At 33.6% G+C, this 21498-nt stretch overlaps 3 protein-coding genes across 3 annotated transcripts in view; all 3 read left to right on the top strand.

Annotated features, from left to right (window-relative positions):
• The first annotated feature begins 1654 nt into the window (after positions 1 to 1654).
• LOC134688131 (uncharacterized) lies at positions 1655 to 2560 on the top strand. The gene is made up of 2 exons (XM_063548603.1): positions 1655 to 1794; positions 2023 to 2560. The coding sequence occupies exons 1-2, from the start codon at positions 1655 to 1657 to the stop codon at positions 2558 to 2560; spliced, it is 678 nt and encodes a 225-aa protein (XP_063404673.1).
• Positions 2561 to 2682: 122 nt separating this feature from the next.
• On the top strand, positions 2683 to 3888 carry LOC134688130 (uncharacterized). The gene has a single exon (XM_063548602.1). It carries the CDS (start codon positions 2683 to 2685, stop codon positions 3886 to 3888), a length of 1206 nt encoding a protein of 401 aa, XP_063404672.1.
• Positions 3889 to 5517: 1629 nt separating this feature from the next.
• Positions 5518 to 21498, top strand: part of LOC134688129 (mucin-2-like) — a 33739-nt gene continuing 17758 nt past the window's right edge. Inside the window, exons 1-10 of the mRNA XM_063548601.1 lie at positions 5518 to 5619; positions 10650 to 10728; positions 11121 to 13610; positions 15166 to 15258; positions 15875 to 15969; positions 16211 to 16399; positions 18527 to 18598; positions 19093 to 19207; positions 19864 to 19959; positions 20363 to 20426. Coding sequence (XP_063404671.1) covers positions 10668 to 10728; positions 11121 to 13610; positions 15166 to 15258; positions 15875 to 15969; positions 16211 to 16399; positions 18527 to 18598; positions 19093 to 19207; positions 19864 to 19959; positions 20363 to 20426 — 3275 coding nt within the window. The 5' untranslated portion in view covers positions 5518 to 5619; positions 10650 to 10667. The remainder of the gene's footprint in view (positions 5620 to 10649; positions 10729 to 11120; positions 13611 to 15165; positions 15259 to 15874; positions 15970 to 16210; positions 16400 to 18526; positions 18599 to 19092; positions 19208 to 19863; positions 19960 to 20362; positions 20427 to 21498) is intronic.

Here is a 21498-nt window from a genome sequence, read left to right as displayed (position 1 = left end):
TGCTAGGTTTCCAACATATAATATATTTCAAGAATTCAAAGTTTTGTAAAAAGTTAATTCATAAGTATGACTCTATCAATGATAATTCGTGTCAACTAAGAAGGGCCGAATACTGGACTGATGATTCTATCGGGGATTAAAAGAAAACACCAGTGGCATCGACCCAGTTGATGTAAATAAACTTATCATATAAAACTGTATTAAGACAGTACTATTCATTAGTAAAAGCTGACAAGACAGCAAAATATCTTTTATTTTCGTATGAAGCGAAAACACATAACAGCATAATTATATGGAAAAGGCTTAAAATACAAATAAAATATGCAAGTCAATTGATGTACAAGTGAAATGAAGAAAAGTCCATACAGTTTCATCTCAACTCCTCATCCTAACCGTTACCCTAACCCTAACCTTAACCCTAACCTTAACCCTAACCCTAACCCTAACCTTAACCCTAACCCTAACCTTAACCCTTACCTTAACCCTAACCCCAACCTTAACCCTAATCCTAACCCTAACCTTAACCCTAACCCTAACCCTAACCCTAACCCTAACCTTAACCTTAACCCTAACCCTAACCCTAACCCTAACCCTAACCCCAACCTTAACCCTAACCCTAACCCTAACCCTAACCCCAACCTTAACCCCAATCTTAACCCTAACCCTAACCCTAACCCTAACCTTAAACGTCCTGCTGTTAATGGTGTTTTTCGTGTTGATTTTGTGATAAAACAATCTTATCTCAAGTCTGCACATCTGAAATTTTAAGAACAATAGGGAAGAGGTAATCAGTTACAAAAGAAATGGAAATTGAGAGAAAACATTTATTTTACTAGCATCTATATACTGTACTTATTTCGTCATGCATCTATAATTTTGCAGGTGACATCTGAGTAAGTTTGTGAAACATTGGAAAACGATATTTACCAAAAATACAAGCACGGCAATATCGTATCAATTGGGAGATATATACTCTATTTGCAGGCGTTGCTGGAGTGTTGCTACATAGAAATGGAAAGTTCACAATTTGGAAGTTGAAATCATCTCTTTTGTTTTCTTAAAGATTTGTTTTCAACCGACCCTCATTGTCAATTTCTAGATGTAAGTCAAAAGATGTGAGGCAGACTTAACTGTATCGGTAGCATTCTTTATCTCTAGTTCGATGTAATATATTGGAGAGTAAATAGGTATTTTGGCCTCGCTAAATAAAATTTGCATTCAAATACAAATATTGGATGTATTAAGTTATGTACTAGAACGCTATGATTGCTCTACTGACTTACTCGACAATCAGACAAGGTTTTTACAATAATGAAGGATTTTAGATTATAGCATGGGTTATAGAGATATGAAACTTTAGAAACAAAGTACAATTCATAATTAAATTGTTGTAATAAAAGAGCTGCATTCTAACAGGTCGGGTACATTTTTATTCAATTATACAATATTCAAATGAATGATACTAAGGCTCTGTCGAGAAGACCGCAGGACCGGCAACGTATCGGAAGTCATATTGTATCTAAGGTCGACGTCACACGGCGACGTCTCCTTATCTTCTCTTAGTAACTAGTAAACGTCAAACTACAAAGCTGTTGTGTATTTTATCAGAGTCATATTATAAGATATCGTCCCCACATTTATGGTGCCGTGACTAATGGAGCTACCAAAGCTGAAATCAAGAAGAACGGGCAATCGTAGTGCCGTTACCAGACTTTTACGAAAATTTGCCGACGCAAAAGAAAGTTCTGAATTCGACAGAGAGGAGCTGATAGCCACATATGAAAATCTACAAGAGTAGAAGAAGTTACTCGTCACACTGAATGAACAAATTGAGAACTCATCGGAAATAGAGGATATAGAGACGGAAATCGTAGACACAGATGAGTATACCACAAATTTTGTTACTAAACTGAGACATTTTAAGATATTCATAGATAAAACATCACAACCTATTTCCAATCAACCATCACATTCGACTTATCAAGTTTTAAATGTAGACAATCCACCGTTCATACCTACTAGTTCACCCGAAATCGTACAGACAAGTTATACCACCCCGTCATTGCCACAGTCAAATGATGCCGCTCGAATTTTAACAGAGACAGGCCAAATTGCCACATCAATTCTCACGCCAAGCTATGCTATCCCGTCCGCTATATCCAGCAATCACCGTTTGCCAAAATTAATTTTACCTACATTTAATGGCAATATATTAGAATGGCAAAGCTTTTGGGATTCGTACGAATCAGCAGTTCATTACAACCCAACATTGACAGATGTTCAAAAGTTTAATTATTTGAAGGCCCAATTAGAAAACGAAGCCGCTCAGACAATTGCCGGATTTTCTCTAACTAACGCTAACTATGCCGAAGCCGTAAATGTTCTGATAGAGAGATTTGGACAGACTCATAAAATAACACAAGCACACCTACAAGCACTGCTTGCTATTACGCCACCCCAAGATGACCTCATAAGCCTGAGAATGTTTTATGACAAAATGGAGAGTTTAGTTAGAGGACTTGAATCGCTTGGACAGACACAGGACTCATACGGTAATTAATTAGTCCCGATTATAATCAACAAACTGCCTGGTGAAATCAGAAAGCATCTCGCTCGGGAGCATGGTACGACAAATTGGTTATTACGAGATCTTCGAAAAGTATACATAAAGAGATACAAATCATGGAAGCCGGACAAGTTACACAGACAGAAAGTGATATGTCGTATACTACCCTTTTCGCCGGTGCTAACTCACGAAGAAAACACAACGCAAGTACTAGAAATGTTAATCAGCATTTAACAGAAAAGCCGTGCATTTTCTGCAAAGATATTCATTCGCCTGCCAACTGCCAGAAAGTACGCGATTTAGATGAACGCCTCGCTATTGTTAAACGTAACTATTTATGCTTCAACTGCCTCGGTACACATCACATAAAAGAATGCAACTCGAAAAGCTCATGTAGTAACTGTGGTAAACGCCACCACACTAGTTTATGTAATGAAGTTGAACACACCGCGAACCCCGACCAGAGAAGTGAACACCGTTTCACTGACACGAAAGATCTCGCTCAAAGTTGTACGAACGAAAGTACGACATCTACACCGACTGTAGTAAATTTCGTGAAGGATACCGAGATACAAGAAGACTCAACAATATTACACTCGTCAGCACAATTTCACTCAAATGTATTGTTGAAAACTGCCGTGGCCCCCGTTTCGTCAAATCATCATTGCACAGATACGAATATTTTGTTTGATGAAGGCGCTCAAAGGTCTTTTGTAACGGAGAGTCTTGCGCGAAAATTAAACCTGCAAAGAGAAGGAGTCGAAAAGATTCAACTCTCATCATTTGGCGAAACCAACACTATTGCTAGGCGACTCGATAAAGCCACAGTTTATGTTGAAACTGAAACTGGACATAAAATACCTATACATGCATTAATCGTTCCTATTATAGCTATGCCGTTACAGAACCACATTCGTTACATTGACAGGAACAATAACTATTTGAAAGGACTAAAGCTCGCACATCCAGTTATGCAACAGGATACATTCGAAATTTCACTATTAATTGGAGCCGATTTTTATTGGGTAATAGTTAAAGATAAAGTTGTACGCGGAAACGGACCCACCGCAGTCAAATCGAAATTAGGGTACTTACTTTCTGGACCGTTAGAAAAACCACACTTATCAACAGCGTCAAGCATTTTCAATGTTCTTATTTCACATAAAACAGAGGAACACGACTTAGAAGCGTTTAGGAAGATTGAAGCTACAGGAATAGAATCTCCAGGAGTACACAGAAAAGAGAGCTATATAGAGTTTCGCGACGACAAAGATTATGCAAAGTTACCATGGAAACACGACAACGATTCAATACAACATTAAATATTTTTATGGACTTTCGGAGTGTAGAATGATCGAACATATTTGTTTAGAAATGTGTTACGCAATTATGATGGACTGTTAAAGGTATGCGATTTTGTTTTGTGAACCACGTTAATTCAACTGTGAAAGAACTGTGAATCATTTTTATTTTCATTTGAGAGACTTTAATCTTAATTCAATGTAATTCATATATTGTATTTCAATTTTCTTTTCTACGTAAAGTAATTTTTTTGAGGCCCTGAGAATGTCGAGAAAACCGCGGGACCAGCAACGTATCGGAAGTCATATATTGTATCTAAGGTCGACGTCACACGGCAACGTCTCCTTATCTTCTCTTAGTAACTAGTAAACGTCAAACTACAAAGCTGTTGTGTATTTTATCAGAGTCATATTATAAGATATCGTCCCCACAGGCTCCCACCCAAACCTGTATTAAGCAATGTGTTTATATTGATCGTTGACCACCGAATGATCTACTATATATGTAATGTATGTGGTACTGCTATATCTGTAATGCATTGGGTACTATATATGTTTGTTTATGTGTGTGTTACATTTTAATGTTGTGTTTCTGTTGTGTCGTAGTTTTCCTCTTACATTTATTGCGTTTCCCTCAGTTTAAGTTTGTAATAGGTGTAAATAGTTATCAAAGTAAATATAAGACACAATTTAAAATGTTCAGAATATGTCAAGCCATACAGAGAAAAAAATAGAATGTCGAGAACAAGTCATGTCAAGAAATTTCAAGACAGTATTCAGATGTCAAGAATTTGTCAAGAAATTTTAAGATCATATTATTCAGAATGTCGAGGATATGTCGAGTAAATTTCATACAAATTTAAAAAAATGAGAATAGGTCAAGAAAAATTTAGACACAAGTCATACTTTTGGAGAATGTCGGAATTTGTGTATTCTTCAAGTTGGCTTAATTATAGCTAATATTGATGGTCTGTGTGCCGTTTGGTACCTCATTTTTATATATTTGTTTGTTTGTTTTATTAATCATGATTATAACAAAATGTTGACAGTATTTTTTCGTTGTTCACGTCTCATACATTTTCAAATAAACTACGAATCAAGGGTACACGGAAAAAGATATAAGGGAATCGCATGAACTCTTATAAAGAGCAAGCCGTAGTGCATTGACAATGTCATCTTGACCCGCCTTATTAGTTTACGCTTATTCAAAATGTCATAATCGGATCCCGGATATTGCATGGCACTTAAATCCTCATATTGTTTTATTTTCCTGTTTTTTTTCTCTCATTTATTTGAACTTTCTAGCATAAACTCACCAATTATTTTTCGCCTCCACTGTGGTATTTCTTTATTTTTTCGGGAATTCTATCCTGTTAACAAAATCCTGGATCCACCCATGCAATTGGTAAATAACAATTTGACGATGCTAAAAATACGTAAAATACGAAGAAAACAATTTAAAGTTAACAAAGAGGTAACGTTTAACAATGCACTGAATTTACTATGACTGTATAATACTACACGAAGGTTTAGTATTACATATTGACGAAATTCTTTGTTTATAAAAAAATTTCAACTATCCGTTGGTCCTTTGTTAAACTTGACAAAATCGATTTTAAATCTTGTCATTTTAAAGGATACTTAGGGTATATAAAGTGCGGTAAAAATACAAAAAATGAAATGGCATAGTTCAAATCAATAAATTCTTGATTTTAAGTGTATAGTTGATATTCGTAACGAAATTAAAATAAGGTAAGTAAACTTATATTAATATTTAACACCCCCAAAAGAACAGTTGGTCGATGATTCGACCAAAAGAAGTTATAAATTCCGAATGCATAAACTACTACGAAACCCTTTGATATAAAAAACAAAAAAAACAACAACAAAAAACAACATACATGTCATCAACTATTACAGTTAACCCTTCTGAAGCGTTTTGCCGTAAAAAAAGTAAAATGTTAACATTAGAAGATGTCCGTTTCGTTGACCAAAAATGTAAGACTATACCTTGATTTAGAAAAAAGCACTAACTGTGATAAACATACTTTAAAGAACATATGAACATTTTTTAAAGTACAAATGATTTTGTAAAATACATAACAGATTGTTTAATCATATATAAGCGTTTTCTAAAAATAAGAAATATTACCAGATGGAATCTTCAAATCAAGTTCTAAAATAAAATTACGTTTGCATAAAATATTGGAAACTGATTCATACTTGTTGGTAAAATCAAAATAGAATATGTTTCCTAGATTTTGGAGTGTACACATCTTCGTGTTCGTTTTCTGAGACCGAACTAATAATGTTCTCTTGACAGTTAATATTATATCTCTATTAGGACAGTGGTACTTACTTCTAAGCGGTCTAGCTAATTTGCCAAGGACATATTAAAATATTAACCTATAATACACTAATTTTAGCCGACGTGTGAAGAAAATTAAGACTTTTTGACAAAATACTTGTTACTATCTCACAAATTGACTGAAGTGTTTGAAGAGCTCTATCGATTTTTGTTGTCTTGAAACATGTGATTCTGAGATAAATAAATGTTGTATCAATTGGGATGACAGTTAAAGTGAAGAATGTCTAAAATAATGCCGTACCGACCCAATATTAGTAATCGTTTTTTGTTTCAAACAAGGTCCTAGATTTAATGGTTAGATTTTCTCGTGGATGGTGAGCCACTCAATGTCGACAAGTACCATGAATGACAAAAACCTTGTTATTTTTTTCAAATATCTATGCGAAAGAAATCTATTTTATAATGACAATCTTATGTTTTTTTAAAAACATTAACCTAATAACGTACAAATATCAATTCTAATGCAATTCGTTTGTAACGATAATTTTCATTGGATGTTGACAAATATTTTTATGGGTTATATTTTACTTTCTACCAGTGCGTAACTATGAAAGCAACCATTTTGATTTCGACTGTTTTTGGGGTATGTAAAAGTAATATTTTTAGTATCAAAATCTTTTTTGTGTTAAAATTGAAACCATTCTGTAACGTACAAAAAGTATAACTACGTCTAGCGTTGATGTTTGACATCCGGATTATACACATGTCGTCAAAAGTTAGATGCTAAAGTCGATGCAACAGTTTTGCGAACCTTTCATTTTTTTTTTACCTTTTTTAGGAATTTTTTTTACAATATGAAATTGATTTTATTTTAGTTTGTGCCATTATAATCGAGATAACATAATTTTACTGTCGCAAACATCCGTTAACCTAGCACTAGTAGCCGGATTTTGGTCTGAAACGGTCATTTTGGCCTGATCAGGACTTAATCGACTTAATTTACCGCTAGAGAAAAATGTTATGACCAGTTAAGACACTCAGACTCTGTTAAGATAAACCGTTTTCAGTCAGATTAGTTGTGTCAAGATAAACATGACAGATTCATTTAGCATTCATAATAAGACTTGGTTAGATCACGCTAAGATCTAATAATACCAAAGATAAAAAACCTGTTTAGTTGCTGTAAGATCGTGTTCAGTTGTGTTAAAATTTTAAATATTTTGTATAAAACGGGCGACACTTTATCTGTTTTTATCAGGGGTTACTCCCCCTTTTTGAATTAAATCTCTATATATTGGATGATATTTTGTTGTGGTCTTTTAATTTGACTGTATAGCTATTTCATTAAATAAAGTATGCAAACTTTAAAAACAATTTATTTATTTCCGATAGAATCTTTAACATTTCATTGGTTATATGAGAAAAGATTAATTATTGTAACCGGAAAATTTGTCATAAAAACTTTGCAGTCAAGCTTTCTGACATAAAGTTGTCCTGTATGTATGCATTCTGCCTCTAAAGATTGTGATAAGTATTAAATATCTTTTAAAGGTGTTCTTAAACATTTTTTTGTTTCTAATGCAGAGTAATAGTTTTTATCCATATTTGGTCAAGAAACGTATATTTTAAGTTTATAATTTACTTTATACACGTATTTTAAAATTTTACACAGATGACAGATGCTTGGTGAAAGTAATTTACATTTTAATAAACGGAGTATTTAAGCAGTCAACCGAAACGGATGATCATAAACTAACTAGATAATTATCCATTCGTGGGCGTATGACGAATGAAGTTCCATATTTTATCTTTTATATAAAATGTATAAGGTTAAACCCGGTTAAATTATTACATTTACAAATAAAACATCTTTTTTTTTTAAATCAATACATCAACTATATAAGCATATGTTAAAAATTTAATTGACAGTTTATTTTAACCATTATACACATATAAAGACCGATGTCGATATATCCCTTGAAATTTTTTTTATCGTCATTTTTTTTTAGCACGAACTAAATACAGACGTAAAGACACGATTGATAGAATCAAATGTACGGTTTATATTTCAGTTTCGTATCAGGTTTTTTTAAGCACCAGTGTTACTACTCATTTTGAAAAACAGTGAGACACTAACTTGCTATCTCGGAATTGAACAAAAATCTATAAAATAACGTAGCGAAATGACCGTACTTATAGATTAGACTTTTGTTTTCGGATCCATTAAAATTGTTTTACACTAGTCATTTTAGGGACCGTTATAGCTTGCTGTTCGATGAGGACGTACTTTTGACCTCTAATTAAATTGTACCATGTGACTTGATGGAGAGTTGTTTCATTGGCACACATACCACATCTTCTTATTTATGATAACCGGGAGCAGTTTATAACATTTTCATTTAGATTATTAAAAATATCTAAAAAATTCAGTGAATCAAATGAATTTGTAGCATATTGTTACATTCAAAAGTATTTAATTTTGATTGATAGAATACATAATTTGTATTGCATTGGTCCACAAATAATGTCCAGTGTCAAATATTACATATCAATAACCACTCAGATTAGTTACTTTATAGAAACTCCGGCATTTCCTTGGATGGTAGCACACGCTTGTTTTGTGTCCTTTAAAGTCAGTCTGTCTGTTTAATAATTCACAGTTAAAGGAGAATTCTTCGTCATTTGCGAATAGACAAAAAAAGTTTGAACAATTACTTACGTTTGAATTCAGGCTGAGAGAAATATGTTTTATTTTATTTCAGATTATTTAGTACAGATATAAAAATATTCTAATCTTTTACAATTTACAAATATAATTTGATAGTGGTTTTTTTATGCACATGGTAGACGAAACCTGTATGATCTAACTTTTTCAGAGGTCTGTGAAATATTGAAAATAGTACGTTCCGGGAAACACAAGTCGCTATATAAAATGTGGTATGCTCATATTTAAATACTTTCCTGTTTATTAAATAAGAAAGTGAAAAAAATACCAGTTATTGAATTTCACCTGAAAAAGATTAAAGTAAAATTAAATATCGAATACACAATTAATCTCCTAGTTTAGCTTTTTTTATAATGAATTATAAATTGAGTGCAATAAAAATAATCCAATACACTATGAGACAAACAATTATATCCTGTTCCAAAATGACTTATAAGACGATTATACTTTTGCAAATTAAGACAGCTTAAAAATAAAATAATAACATTAATTAACAATTACTATTTCACGGTAGAGCTCTGATTTAACGGATACTGTTATGCTATAAATATGATAGTCCTACCAATTTAACAAATTAATCATCAAAAGGACTGTTGTGGTATTGTGTGCAAGGGACTTGCCGGTACGTAGCTTACGTAGCTTACTAAAATTCTACGTTTTAAGAAGGCCAAGGTCAAAATACAATACAGTTTTCTCCCAATTACTGTACGAAGTGTAAACAACATTCACTACTGAGTTATGACACAGATATATCGTTTCAGGAATAGCATTCGTGATCGGGATAGAACAACCTATCTAGTATCTATTTTACTCTGAGTACTTTTATGTAAGTAGCTTCTTCTGACAACCGACTCGGATTTCTCTCAAACTAAATTTTAATGTGCGTATTGTTTTCGTTTATTTTCCTACATTGGCTAAAAATATAGGGGAGGGTTGAGAGCTCATATACACGTGTAACCCCGCCGCTTGTTTGCTCCTGTCTCAAGTCAAAAGCCTCTGGACTTTGTTAGTCTTGTAATTTTAGTTTCTTGTTTATAATTTAGAGTTTAGTACGTTCATCATTACTGAACTATTAGATATATTTGTTTAGGGGCCAGCCGAAGGAGTCCTCCGGGTGCGGAATTGTCTCGCTGCGTTGAAGACCTATAGGTGATCTTATGCAGTTGTTTGTTCTTTGGTAGGTTTGTTGTATCTAAAACACATTCCCTATTTCCATTCTCAATTTCATTTTTACAGAGTTTGACTTTAGTGCCTTGTGGAGACAATAGAGGTCATCTCCGTGCTTCAGGTTTATGCTCTTACAATATTTTTGATAATAGGCTCATACATACAGAATCCTAACCCTCTCATAACCTAGGACAGTGGTTTAACAGTACAACATAAGAAAAAACTATTAAATAAGTTGAAAAAGGCTTAATTTATCAGATGGATACAAATAGACATATATCTAACAAAGACACAAAGTGTAAATGGCCAGTTAGTTGTATATCCTAACAACAAAAGACACTAAGTACGCATTGTATTGACTGTAGAATAGCTTTGAGCTTTTTCCATGAAACTATATGCATAATCGCCTTTCGAAATGATGGCATTTGAATGCTGAATTTTATCTAGAAAAGCTCCTCTGACGCAGCATCTGCAGAGTTGTACTTTTGTTTGTTGTTAACAAATTTGATAAAACAAAATTCATTATCAGAACTTGAATCGACATAGAATGGAATGCACTGACAAATTGAAATTTTCTTGCAGGTGCTCTTGCCGCAGAAAATGTGGAGCGTGTTTACATTGTCTTGTACATTTATGATTGTGAATATAATTACAGTTACAGGTATATATTATAATTACTTATGCGGCAGCATTCTGCAATTATAATAAGTGTAGATACCACTGGAAAAGTCGATTGTGAATTGATTCCGCAAGTACATTAGAACCTACTTACTTCACTGGCATACACGAATTGTAACCTGAATGTAATGCTGTATTAGCTAAGTATTTGTATCCCTTTATCTCGTATCTTGTGTCTTCCTAGCTTGTTTATAAAAAAGAAGATTTGGTAGGATTGCCAATGAGACAACTCTCGACAAGAAACCAAATAAATGACACGGACATTATTAAAGCAATATAAAACTATCTTCAGAAGTGTTATCCAAACTTCAATAATTCAACGATAAATTCAAATCTACATTAGACATTACTAATCTTTGTGTATATTATTTCTAGATCTACCTGGGTCTACTGCAACGACCACAACTATAACTACTGTCAATGATTTTACGACAATCACATTACCTACAACTACTTTTCCCGATTATATAGCAACGGCATCAACTCAGTCGACAATTGCATCTCACTCAACTCCGGTTGAAACAACAGTAGCATCAACACAGGAGGCAACGACATTAGCTATAACAACTTCTCCCATTGAATCCACAACGGCATCATCTTTTGAGACAACAATATTAGATATAATGTCTTCTCCGGTTGAAACAGGAACAACATCAACTCAGGCGACAACACCATTAGTTTTAAGTAATGTTCCCGATGAAACATTGTTAGTATCTCAGGAGTCAACCCAATTAGCTATCAGTTCTTTTTGGGTGGAAACATTAATAGCGTCAACTCAGCTGGCGACAACATTGTCTATAACTAGTTTTCCCTTTTCTCCCGTTGAAACAACAACGGCATCACCTTTTGAGACAACAAGATTATATATTATATCTTCTCCGGTTGAAACAAAAACAACATCAACTCAGGCGACAACACCATTAACTTTAACTAATGTTCCCGATGAAACATTGTTAGTATCTCGGTCAACCCAATTAGCTATCAGTTCTTTTTGGGTGGAAACAACAATATCGTCAACTCAGCTGGCGGCAACATTGTCTATAACTACTTCTCCCGTTTCGACGACGACGGTATCAACTCAGGAGACAACGACATCATCTTTAATATCAATTCAGAAGACAACTACATCAGCTTTAACTACTTATCCCGATGTTACGACACCGGTATCAACTCAGGAGACAACGACATCAGCTTTAACTACTTCTCCCGATGTTACGACAGCGGTATCACCTCAGGAGACAACGACATCAGATTTTTATACTTCTCCCGATGTTACGACAACGGTATCAACTCAAGAGACAACGACATCAGCTTTAACTACTTCTCCCGATGTTACGACAACGGTATCAACTCAGGAGACAACGTTATCAGCTTTAACTACTTCTCCCGATGTTACGACACCGGTATCAACTCAGGAGACAACAACATCAGATTTAAATACTTCTCCCGATGTTACGACAACGGTATCAACTCAGGAGACAACAACATTCGCTTTAACTACTTCTCCCGATGTAACGACAACGGTATCAACTCAGGAGACAACAACATCAGCTTTAACTTATTCTCCCGATGTAACGACAACGGTATCAACTCAGGAGACAACGACATTCGCTTTAACTACTTCTCCCGATGTTACGACAGCGGTATCACCTCAGGAGACAACAACATCAGATTTAACTACTTCTCCCGATGTTACGACAACGGTATCAACTCAGGAGACAACGACATTCGCTTTAACTACTTCTCCCGATGTAACGACAACGGTATCAACTCAGGAGACAACGACATTCGCTTTAACTACTTCTCCCGATGTTACGACAGCGGTATCACCACAAGAGACAACGACATCAGCTTTAAATACTTCTCCCGATGTAACGACAACGGTATCAACTCAGGAGACAACGACATTCGCTTTAACTACTTCTCCCGATGTTACGACAGCGGTATCACCACAAGAGACAACGAAATCAGCTTTAACTACTTCTCCCGATGTAACAACAACGGTATCAACTCAAGAGACAACGACATCAGCTTTAACTACTTCTCCCGATGTTACGACAGCGGTATCACCTCAGGAGACAACGACATCAGATTTAAATACTTCTCCCGATGTTACGACAACGGTATCAACTCAGGAGACAACGACATCAGCTTTAACTACTTCTCCCGATGTAACAACAGCGGTATCAACTCAAGAGACAACGACATCAGCTTTAACTACTTCTCCCGATGTAACGACAACGGTATCACCTCAGAAGACAACAACATCAGCTTTAACTACTTCTCCCGATGCGACGACAACGATATCACTTCAGGAAACCACGACATCAGCTTTAACTACTTCTCCCGATGTAACAACAACGTTATCAACTCAGGAGACAACGACATCAGCTTTAACTACTTCTCCCGATGTTACGACAGCGGTATCAACTCAGGAGACAACGACATCAGCTTTAACTACTTTTCCCGATGTTACGACAGCGGTATCAACTCAGGAGACAACGACATCAGATTTAAATACTTCTCCCGATGTTACGACAACGGTATCAACTCAGGAGACAACGACATCAGCTTTAACTACTTCTCCCGATGTAACAACAACGGTATCAACTCAAGAGACAACGGCATCAGCTTTAACTACTTCTTCCGATGTTATGATAACGGTATTACCGCAGGAGACAATGACATCAGCATTTACTACTTCTCCTGATGTTACGAAAACGTTTACAACTCAGGAGACAACGACATCAGCTTTAACTACTGCAAAGGATGTTACAACAACACACTATTTAGAAACTAAAACTGCAGTACAACTTACAACGTCATCGCCTCTGAAGACTACAACATCTACAAAAGTTGTAACAGGTAAGACACTCAATAATTTCTGACATTTTTGAAAAAAATATGAAACAAAATTACATACATAACAGAATCAATGAAATTAGCAGACGACTCTTTACCCGTCGACACAATTGGTAATACTTCTTTAAGAGTTAATGTTATTCCTTCAGTTATGGTTATGGTTATTTACATTATCTTTCGAATGAGTATATGAGATTTGAATATAGTTAATTACTATTGCCTCGGGAAAAGCCGTTTGAAAATTGATGTAGAAAATAATCAGTAGGAAAAGTTTTCAAAATATCAAAATGTATAAACTTTATTTTATTATAACGTAAACTTATGTTTTTCGAAAATCTACATTAAAAAATGCTGCTAGTCATCACTGCACAAATATACAGGAACTTTACATGCTTTGTAACATATACTGCCTTTATTTGTAAACATGTGAAATGCAATTATATAGTTAGATATATTCTACTCTAGAACAAGAAATTCGGTTGAACATTTATATTTTCTATGCATGGCTATCCGTATATTTGAATACAAAATGTATGGAAATTACATAATTTCGAATTAGACTATTTACCGTATTTGTGATCCCATAAGCAACACGACGGGTGCCGCATGTGGAGCAGGATCTGCTTACCCTTCCGGAGCACATGAGATCACCCCTCGTTTTTGGTGGGGTTCGTGTTGTTTATTCTTTATTTTTCTATGTTGTGTCATGTGTACTATTGTTTTTCTGTTTGTCTTTTTCATTTTTAGCCATGGCGTTGTCAGTTTGTTTTAGATTTATGAGTTTGACTGTCCCTTTGGTATCTTTCGTCCCTCTTTCAATATAATTATTTAACTACCACAGATCAGCTAATAAAAGAATATGATCCCTTCTATGTATTGGTTAGATAAACTATAAAAACCGTGGTATATGGTTTCATGTTTAATACAGAACATTTTCTAATTAGATTTACTCATAATATTCCTTAGCAACTTTCAAGAACTTATCATTCATATTTGAAATAAATCATATGCAAATATATAGTGGATTCTACTTAATTAAAAATCTGAAACATTCGTTGGATATTTTAGAGAAATAACTTATATACAGCCGATTTCTCTAAGGAGTATGGTAATTATGCTAACTATATATGCTGGATGTTTGACGAGATAATTAAAGCTGAACATTTCCTCCTTGGCTGCCTTTATGTACGTTTTGGCAATTCAGGTTGTAGGTTATCATATGAACACCATGTGTGCACTTTCAATATCATATTTATTCTGTTGATAGTATGATGATCATGTGGACCTAGGACAGTGATGTTACAGTGCGATAGCATAACACTTACATTAGAATAAACTATGAAAATCAGTTAAAAGCCGTAAAACTCATCGATACAATGCAGAAAAAAAATATCTAGCAAAAACACTTACCAGATGTAACTGGGTATGGTTACATTCCTAACAACAGATATAACACAAACTATATTGATCTCAAAGTACTCACAGTAACTCACATCTCGTTCAATTCCAATCCACATTAATACAAACTAATAATAGTTCTAATATGCATTTTTTGCAGCTTATTGTTCAGAAGGGATATTAAACAATATAACATGGTCACAAATAGCAGCTGGAGAAAAAGACACACAAAAATGTCATCCTGGGTATACAGGTATTTCATGTAACATACGAATATTGTGATCCTATTAAAATGGAAAAGACACACAAAAATATCCGCCTTGGTATACATGTATTTAACGTAACATATGAATAGTCTGATCCTATTTTAATGAAAATGATGACGGTCATTCAACACATTAGGTTGCACTATAAATTATATATTTTTGAACCGCCATTTTTGATTTGGGAGGGGAATGTTTTTTCCAATACCAAAATCGAGTAATATTTGTAATGAAATATTTTCTACCACACAATTCACTGATTTCCCATTTCTACCCACTGATCGGATGCCTAAAAAAAACCCGAAGGGATAGTAATGTAAATATATAAAGAATGATGATAATAGCATGTATCTATGATCATGATGAGTTTATTAAAATGCGAGTACGTTTTCCACCGGGCATACGCATATACAAAACATGGAGTGTTTTTTTTCTTCTTTCAATTATTCGAACATACTCCTAGCCTAACACAAACATTGAAACATGTTTTTCATAATCCAATTCTTCATGGTTATAAATTTTAAGTAATTCATCGATCCAGAAACTTGTTAATAACTTACAAAGTCTGAAGTATGATTTTTACTTATCTTTTGTGCTTACTTGTAGGTAATGCCTTTCGAACATGCAACGACAACGGTGATTGGGAAGACCCGGTGTATATAGAATGTGTTAATATGGTACTTCATGAAACATCAGAAGCGGTAATTGTTGACTAATTTCGCCATTATACTTGTTGTCGCTTATTTTTTGTTGTATCTTATGCATGTATCAATATTTTATAACAGATACTTGAAGTATTAAAAATATAAATCAACTCCCATTTCACTTCAATTTTCATATAACAATTAGTTAAAGTCATTTTGAAATCAACAGCAACTGACTCATTGATACTTTAATACCATTATGTTTAACAAATTATTGTAAACAATATTTATATTGAAGGTAAATAGTCTTAGAAATATCACTGATCCTGTTAAGGTAGCAGAAGGTATATCTGGCGTACTGGATATTGTAGATACTGCTATAGGGAAAGAAAATCCTCCTACATCTGGAGATTTGAAACATACTACTAACATCCTGACTGACATTATAGACATAGGAACAGCAGCAAATGCGTCTGTGGATTCCGAGGTAAATTTTCCATCTGTTTTATCAGCAAAACGTATTATAAAATTGAGAATGAAAATGGGGAATGTGTCAAAGAGACAACAACCCGACCAAAATAAAAAAAACAACAGCAGAAGGTCACCAACAAGTCTTCAATGTAGCGAGAAATTCCTGACTGTATTATGACTGTAAATGTCACCTGAATAGGATTATCTACGTCTATGTTTTACTGACTGAAAATCCCGGATTTGTTTGTATTTCAACATCAGTCTCATGACTAAAACGGAAAATGAATGTTTGATCGGGGAATATGTCTTATCATGATGATGACGTTCATCTGACGAATATTTTTACTATCAAGTTTTTATTTGAAGTTTTAAGGAATTCACACTAACTATTGAAGAGTAAAAACACAATCCAATAAAAAATACGATAGAATTAAGACAAAACAGTACAAGATGCAGTAGGTATAAAATGGTCGATAAAAGGTATAATAATCATGCAACCTAATATTGTGGAATTAAAAACCTCATTACGAAAATAAATAGAGCTTTCTTACAAATTGACGAAAGGTACATATGCTCGACGAATCATACGTAAAACTCGTTTTAGGGATCCTTTATTTTGACATATTTAACTAGTCGTGGAACTTTGTACAATTATCCTACATGCAATTACACTTATTAAATTCAATTTTTCTTGAGATATATTAAGGATTTCAGGACGTACGATCGGTTAAAATATGATAACGCCAGGTTGGAGGGAACAACACTACAAAATATCCTAAATATAGAGTAGTCGGACAAGAAAACTGCCCCTAAATGGCTAAAAACCGGCCCCTCCCCCACTTTTTAATATTACGATGTTGCACTGTTTAACCTAAGACAATGTCAACGCAAATACATTGTCGTCTTCCCTTATAGAAAAATAAGAAAATCAAAACACAAATACTTCCTTGATTCAAAACTTACAGTGATCAAAAAAGTAAAATGACAAATGAAGAAAAAAAAACGATCTTCATACTATGCCATATGCTGTTGCTCGTTTAATAACTTTTGAATCATCGCCTCTCCTCTGGTAAGATTTATTGCCCTCCTCCCCTAATTTGTATATATGATAAACCGGAGCAATGGAACGGTCATTTTACCGAATAATTGCGTTTTGCATATAGTCCTGAAAATTCATGAAATATTAGCCACTGGTCGATAAGTGACAATTTGGCATCTATCTTCCAAACAGGTGTACTGTTAAATCGTCATTATAAAATCCACAACATATATGGTGCAAAATTGTAAATTTATTTTCTTGAAATACAAAATCTGTTTTTCTAGATTTATTCAGCATTACTTTTTAAAACCATTTAAGCATCATTTTTACGCAAATCTCGATATTTCACTTTGACAATTTGCTAAAAGCGTACTATAAAAAATAAAAATAAACATGAATCTTGTCGTTAAATTTAGACTAACGTACTTCAATAATGGCATTGAAATGTTAATCGTGAAACTCGTGCTTAAAAAAGTCCTGCGGAAATTTGTGGTCTCGTGGTTTACGTAAGTAACGTATCCGAACGTAAATGTATTTGAGACTATTTTTCTCTGTTTGATTATATTAAAATCGTGTATTATTTGCGAGTTTATTATTTTTGAAAAATAAGCTTGATTAAAAAAAGAATGCTGTTTTGTTGGATAAAACAAAGAATCTTTTAACTGTTATTGTGGAAATGTAATACGTGCTCCCTTTACGTTTGTTCGTACCTTTTGTCAATTTGCAAAAAAGCTATATAATGACACAAACGAACAGTGGTATAACTGTCCATATCTGAGGTGGTACCCAACACCTTCACTAAAATCAATTTAGGTCGTTTAGTTTTCATAAAATGTAAACAAAGTATTTAGTCTGACCCTTTGACAAGAATAAAAAAAATGTCAAAACATTTGAACCAACCAAATTATCAGAAATATTTTACTGGTGATAAAGCAGTTTGACAAACACTAATTTTGATCAGTGAGAAGCTTAATATTCCCTTAACAACACAACGTAATTAAAACGTTTAACTGATTTTACAGAGTTTTCTCTCTGTAGTGTTAAATACAACCTTAACAACATGTTATTATAGATAAATTTGATATAAATCGAATTTCCTTTCAGAAATTCGGAGAAGTTCTAAATTCTATATTGGATACAGATAATAGCGGTAGCTGGAATGAAGTTAATGCGGAGGTAAAGTTTTTAAGAAGAGTGATTTCTTGATTGCTTTATATTTTTTGTCAATTAATCTTTTCTATTGCAATCATTAGCATCATTAAAAAAAATGGCAAACGTATATATAAGCATCTGATTTTCAGAATGGATACATTATACTTTGTTATAAGTCTCTCGGTTTCAAATAAAGAATTCATAATCAAAGAGAAAGATACCAGTCGGACATTCAAACCATCAATCGAAGACAAGAAACAAGATGCCCAGACACAAAGTAGAACTGTACAAAACACAATATAGAAAACAAAAGATTATTACAAACCAAACAAAAAGCGGGGGTGATCTCAGGTTCTCTGGTAGGGTAAAATATCCTGCTTCACATGTGGCACTAGTCATCAAGATACATCTTGCCTTACATCTTGATATAGATAATGATGGTCGGTTAAAATCAAAATTTTAAATAGATTATACTTTTACATATTTCATTGAAAATGATATCATATAAATCTTTACAGGACCAATCCGACGAAGGTGCATCAAAAATAATGGGAATAGTAGATAGTCTAGGTAGTCTCGTTCAACAGAGTTTACTACCTAATCAAACCATAACCATTATCAAAACAAACTTAGGTAAGCTTACTTTCATGTATACCGTCTGAACTAAATGAATACAAGCAGTGATACATCTTGTTAAGATAAAATTGAGAATGGAAATGGGGAATGTGTCAAAGAGACAACAACCCGACCAAAATAAAAAAACACAACAGCAGAAGGTCACCAACAGGTCTTCATAGAGTATACTTCTGAAACAAACCATGAACTGATAAAAAGCAAATTATCCTGTATGGGTATAAACATTGTACATATAAGTAGAATTTTAGTTTATGAAAACTCTTACTTTGCAAGATTTAAATGGATAATCAAAATATAAAAATGACATGTAATAATTGTAATCGCCTGACGGTTTTCTAGATTTACCTACATCAGTCAAAACCGAACACTTGGAAGATACATATTCCGACACCGATAACTTAATGTTATTTTATTGAGTCTTATTTCGTGTATTCAAACTACAACGCTGAATTAAAGGTATCGAGGAAAGAATAAATGTATATACTTATGACGATAAAGAGATTAATTTTGAAAATTTAACCGTGGTGATGGTTATAAGGGTACTTATACAGTATGGTTATTAAAAACTTTTAAAAAAAATGTTTTTTTATTCTATATGATAAAATCAATTAAATGTTATTCATCAACAAAATGAATGGAATTTTATTTTTTAGTTATAGAGGTTTCAACTTTGACGAAGAACCTTACTTTCCCGCCAGATTCAAATTCGATGTCAAAATTAATTCTTGCAAACCAACCATCTCTTCAAGGTTTGTATAATTAAAACGAACTGTTTTTTTCCCAACTTAATGCATAAACAATGAGAATATTTAAAAGTTCGAGAAGACAAAAACAAGACAAAAAACAATAAATAAAAACAAAAAACAAAAACAAAAAAAAATTTCTCGTCTCATGTAGTTTATCCTATATCTTTTTTTCTTTTGAATTTATATAGTATCATAAATAACGGGCAGGCACCATTATTGTGAATTAGTATTTCCTTCGTTGTCTTTCTTATAATTACTTTGCTACTCATATAATAACCACAAACAGCTCAAACTTAAAAGTTAGAGAGGTAAATATTTTGAAATTTAAAGAATTTTACTTGTTACAATTATCGTCAACTCATTTTAGATATTGATGACAGTACACTCATATTAAATATTCTTTCAGATACTTTTTACACAGCGGCCCTCTACAGAACATTGTCCGGTATACTTCCAACAACGCCCAATAGGTATGTAAATCACTTAACTACTCCTTTTTATCGTCCTTCCCTACGCCTATATCACTCTGCTCTGTCGAGTAATTCTCGTATCAAGACTTCAAAACGAGACAAGGCATTATCAGCGACGTCACAATGTGAGAGGAGAGGTTATCAGCGACGTCACAATGCGAGAGGAGACGTTATCAATCTTGTTTTCGTCAAGCGTAAAACTGTCTTAGGGAGAAGAAAAAATACAATTAATAGAACGAAAAAAAAGATAATCGGGTTTTCTCGACACAATGTGAAACTTTTTAGCTCGTTCGCTACGCTCACTCGCCAAAAAGGTTGATATGGTGGCTCGCGGCTGATATTTTACGATATAAATGTGTAGAAAACATAATCTATTTACAAAACGTACTCTGTCATCGTTAACTAACAATAACTTTCTCATATAGATTTAAATGTCTGATGACCCTCTTCTATTACAGGAATCGAGTTCAGTGGTTTTCGTTTGAGTAGATTTACATTTGTTATTTTTGGGCCATTATAGCTGACTATTGGGTATATATTTTACCCATTGTTAAAGGTAGCCTATAGTTGTTAAAACCTTTGTCATTTGGTCAATGGTGGAATGTTGTCTCATTGGCAGTCATATCACATCTGTTATTTTTCCATACAGTGTATTTATGCTTTAACTAGCTGTTCAAATTAAATCTTAGTTAACATTTTTGATGCACCCATATGACATACCGCTTTAAGATTAATGGTTTTCCTTTACAATAAGTGTAAGCCATGTTGAAGCCATGTTATTCGTCAACCTATCCATCTGGAACATTTGAGATCAACCCCAGTTGGTTGAATTTTTGTTGATCAGTCATTTGGATATGTATAACCATGTATGTTGTTTTTAGATTGATGATTGTATTTCTAGTTTTTATTTTAATGTTTTGTCACATTGTTATTGATTTATGAGTTTATATATCCATTTGTTAGTAGTTCAATTTGAAGAAATTGTATCTCTATCGAAATTCGAATTGAAACTTTTTGAATCCTTTAAATGTGGCCACAATATGCAGTAGTTATTTAAAAAATTATGACGGAC

Source organism: Mytilus trossulus, chromosome 10 (genome assembly GCF_036588685.1).
Source record: "Mytilus trossulus isolate FHL-02 chromosome 10, PNRI_Mtr1.1.1.hap1, whole genome shotgun sequence".
NCBI lineage: Eukaryota > Metazoa > Mollusca > Bivalvia > Mytilida > Mytilidae > Mytilus > Mytilus trossulus.
This window is presented reverse-complemented; position numbering and strand designations above follow the sequence as displayed.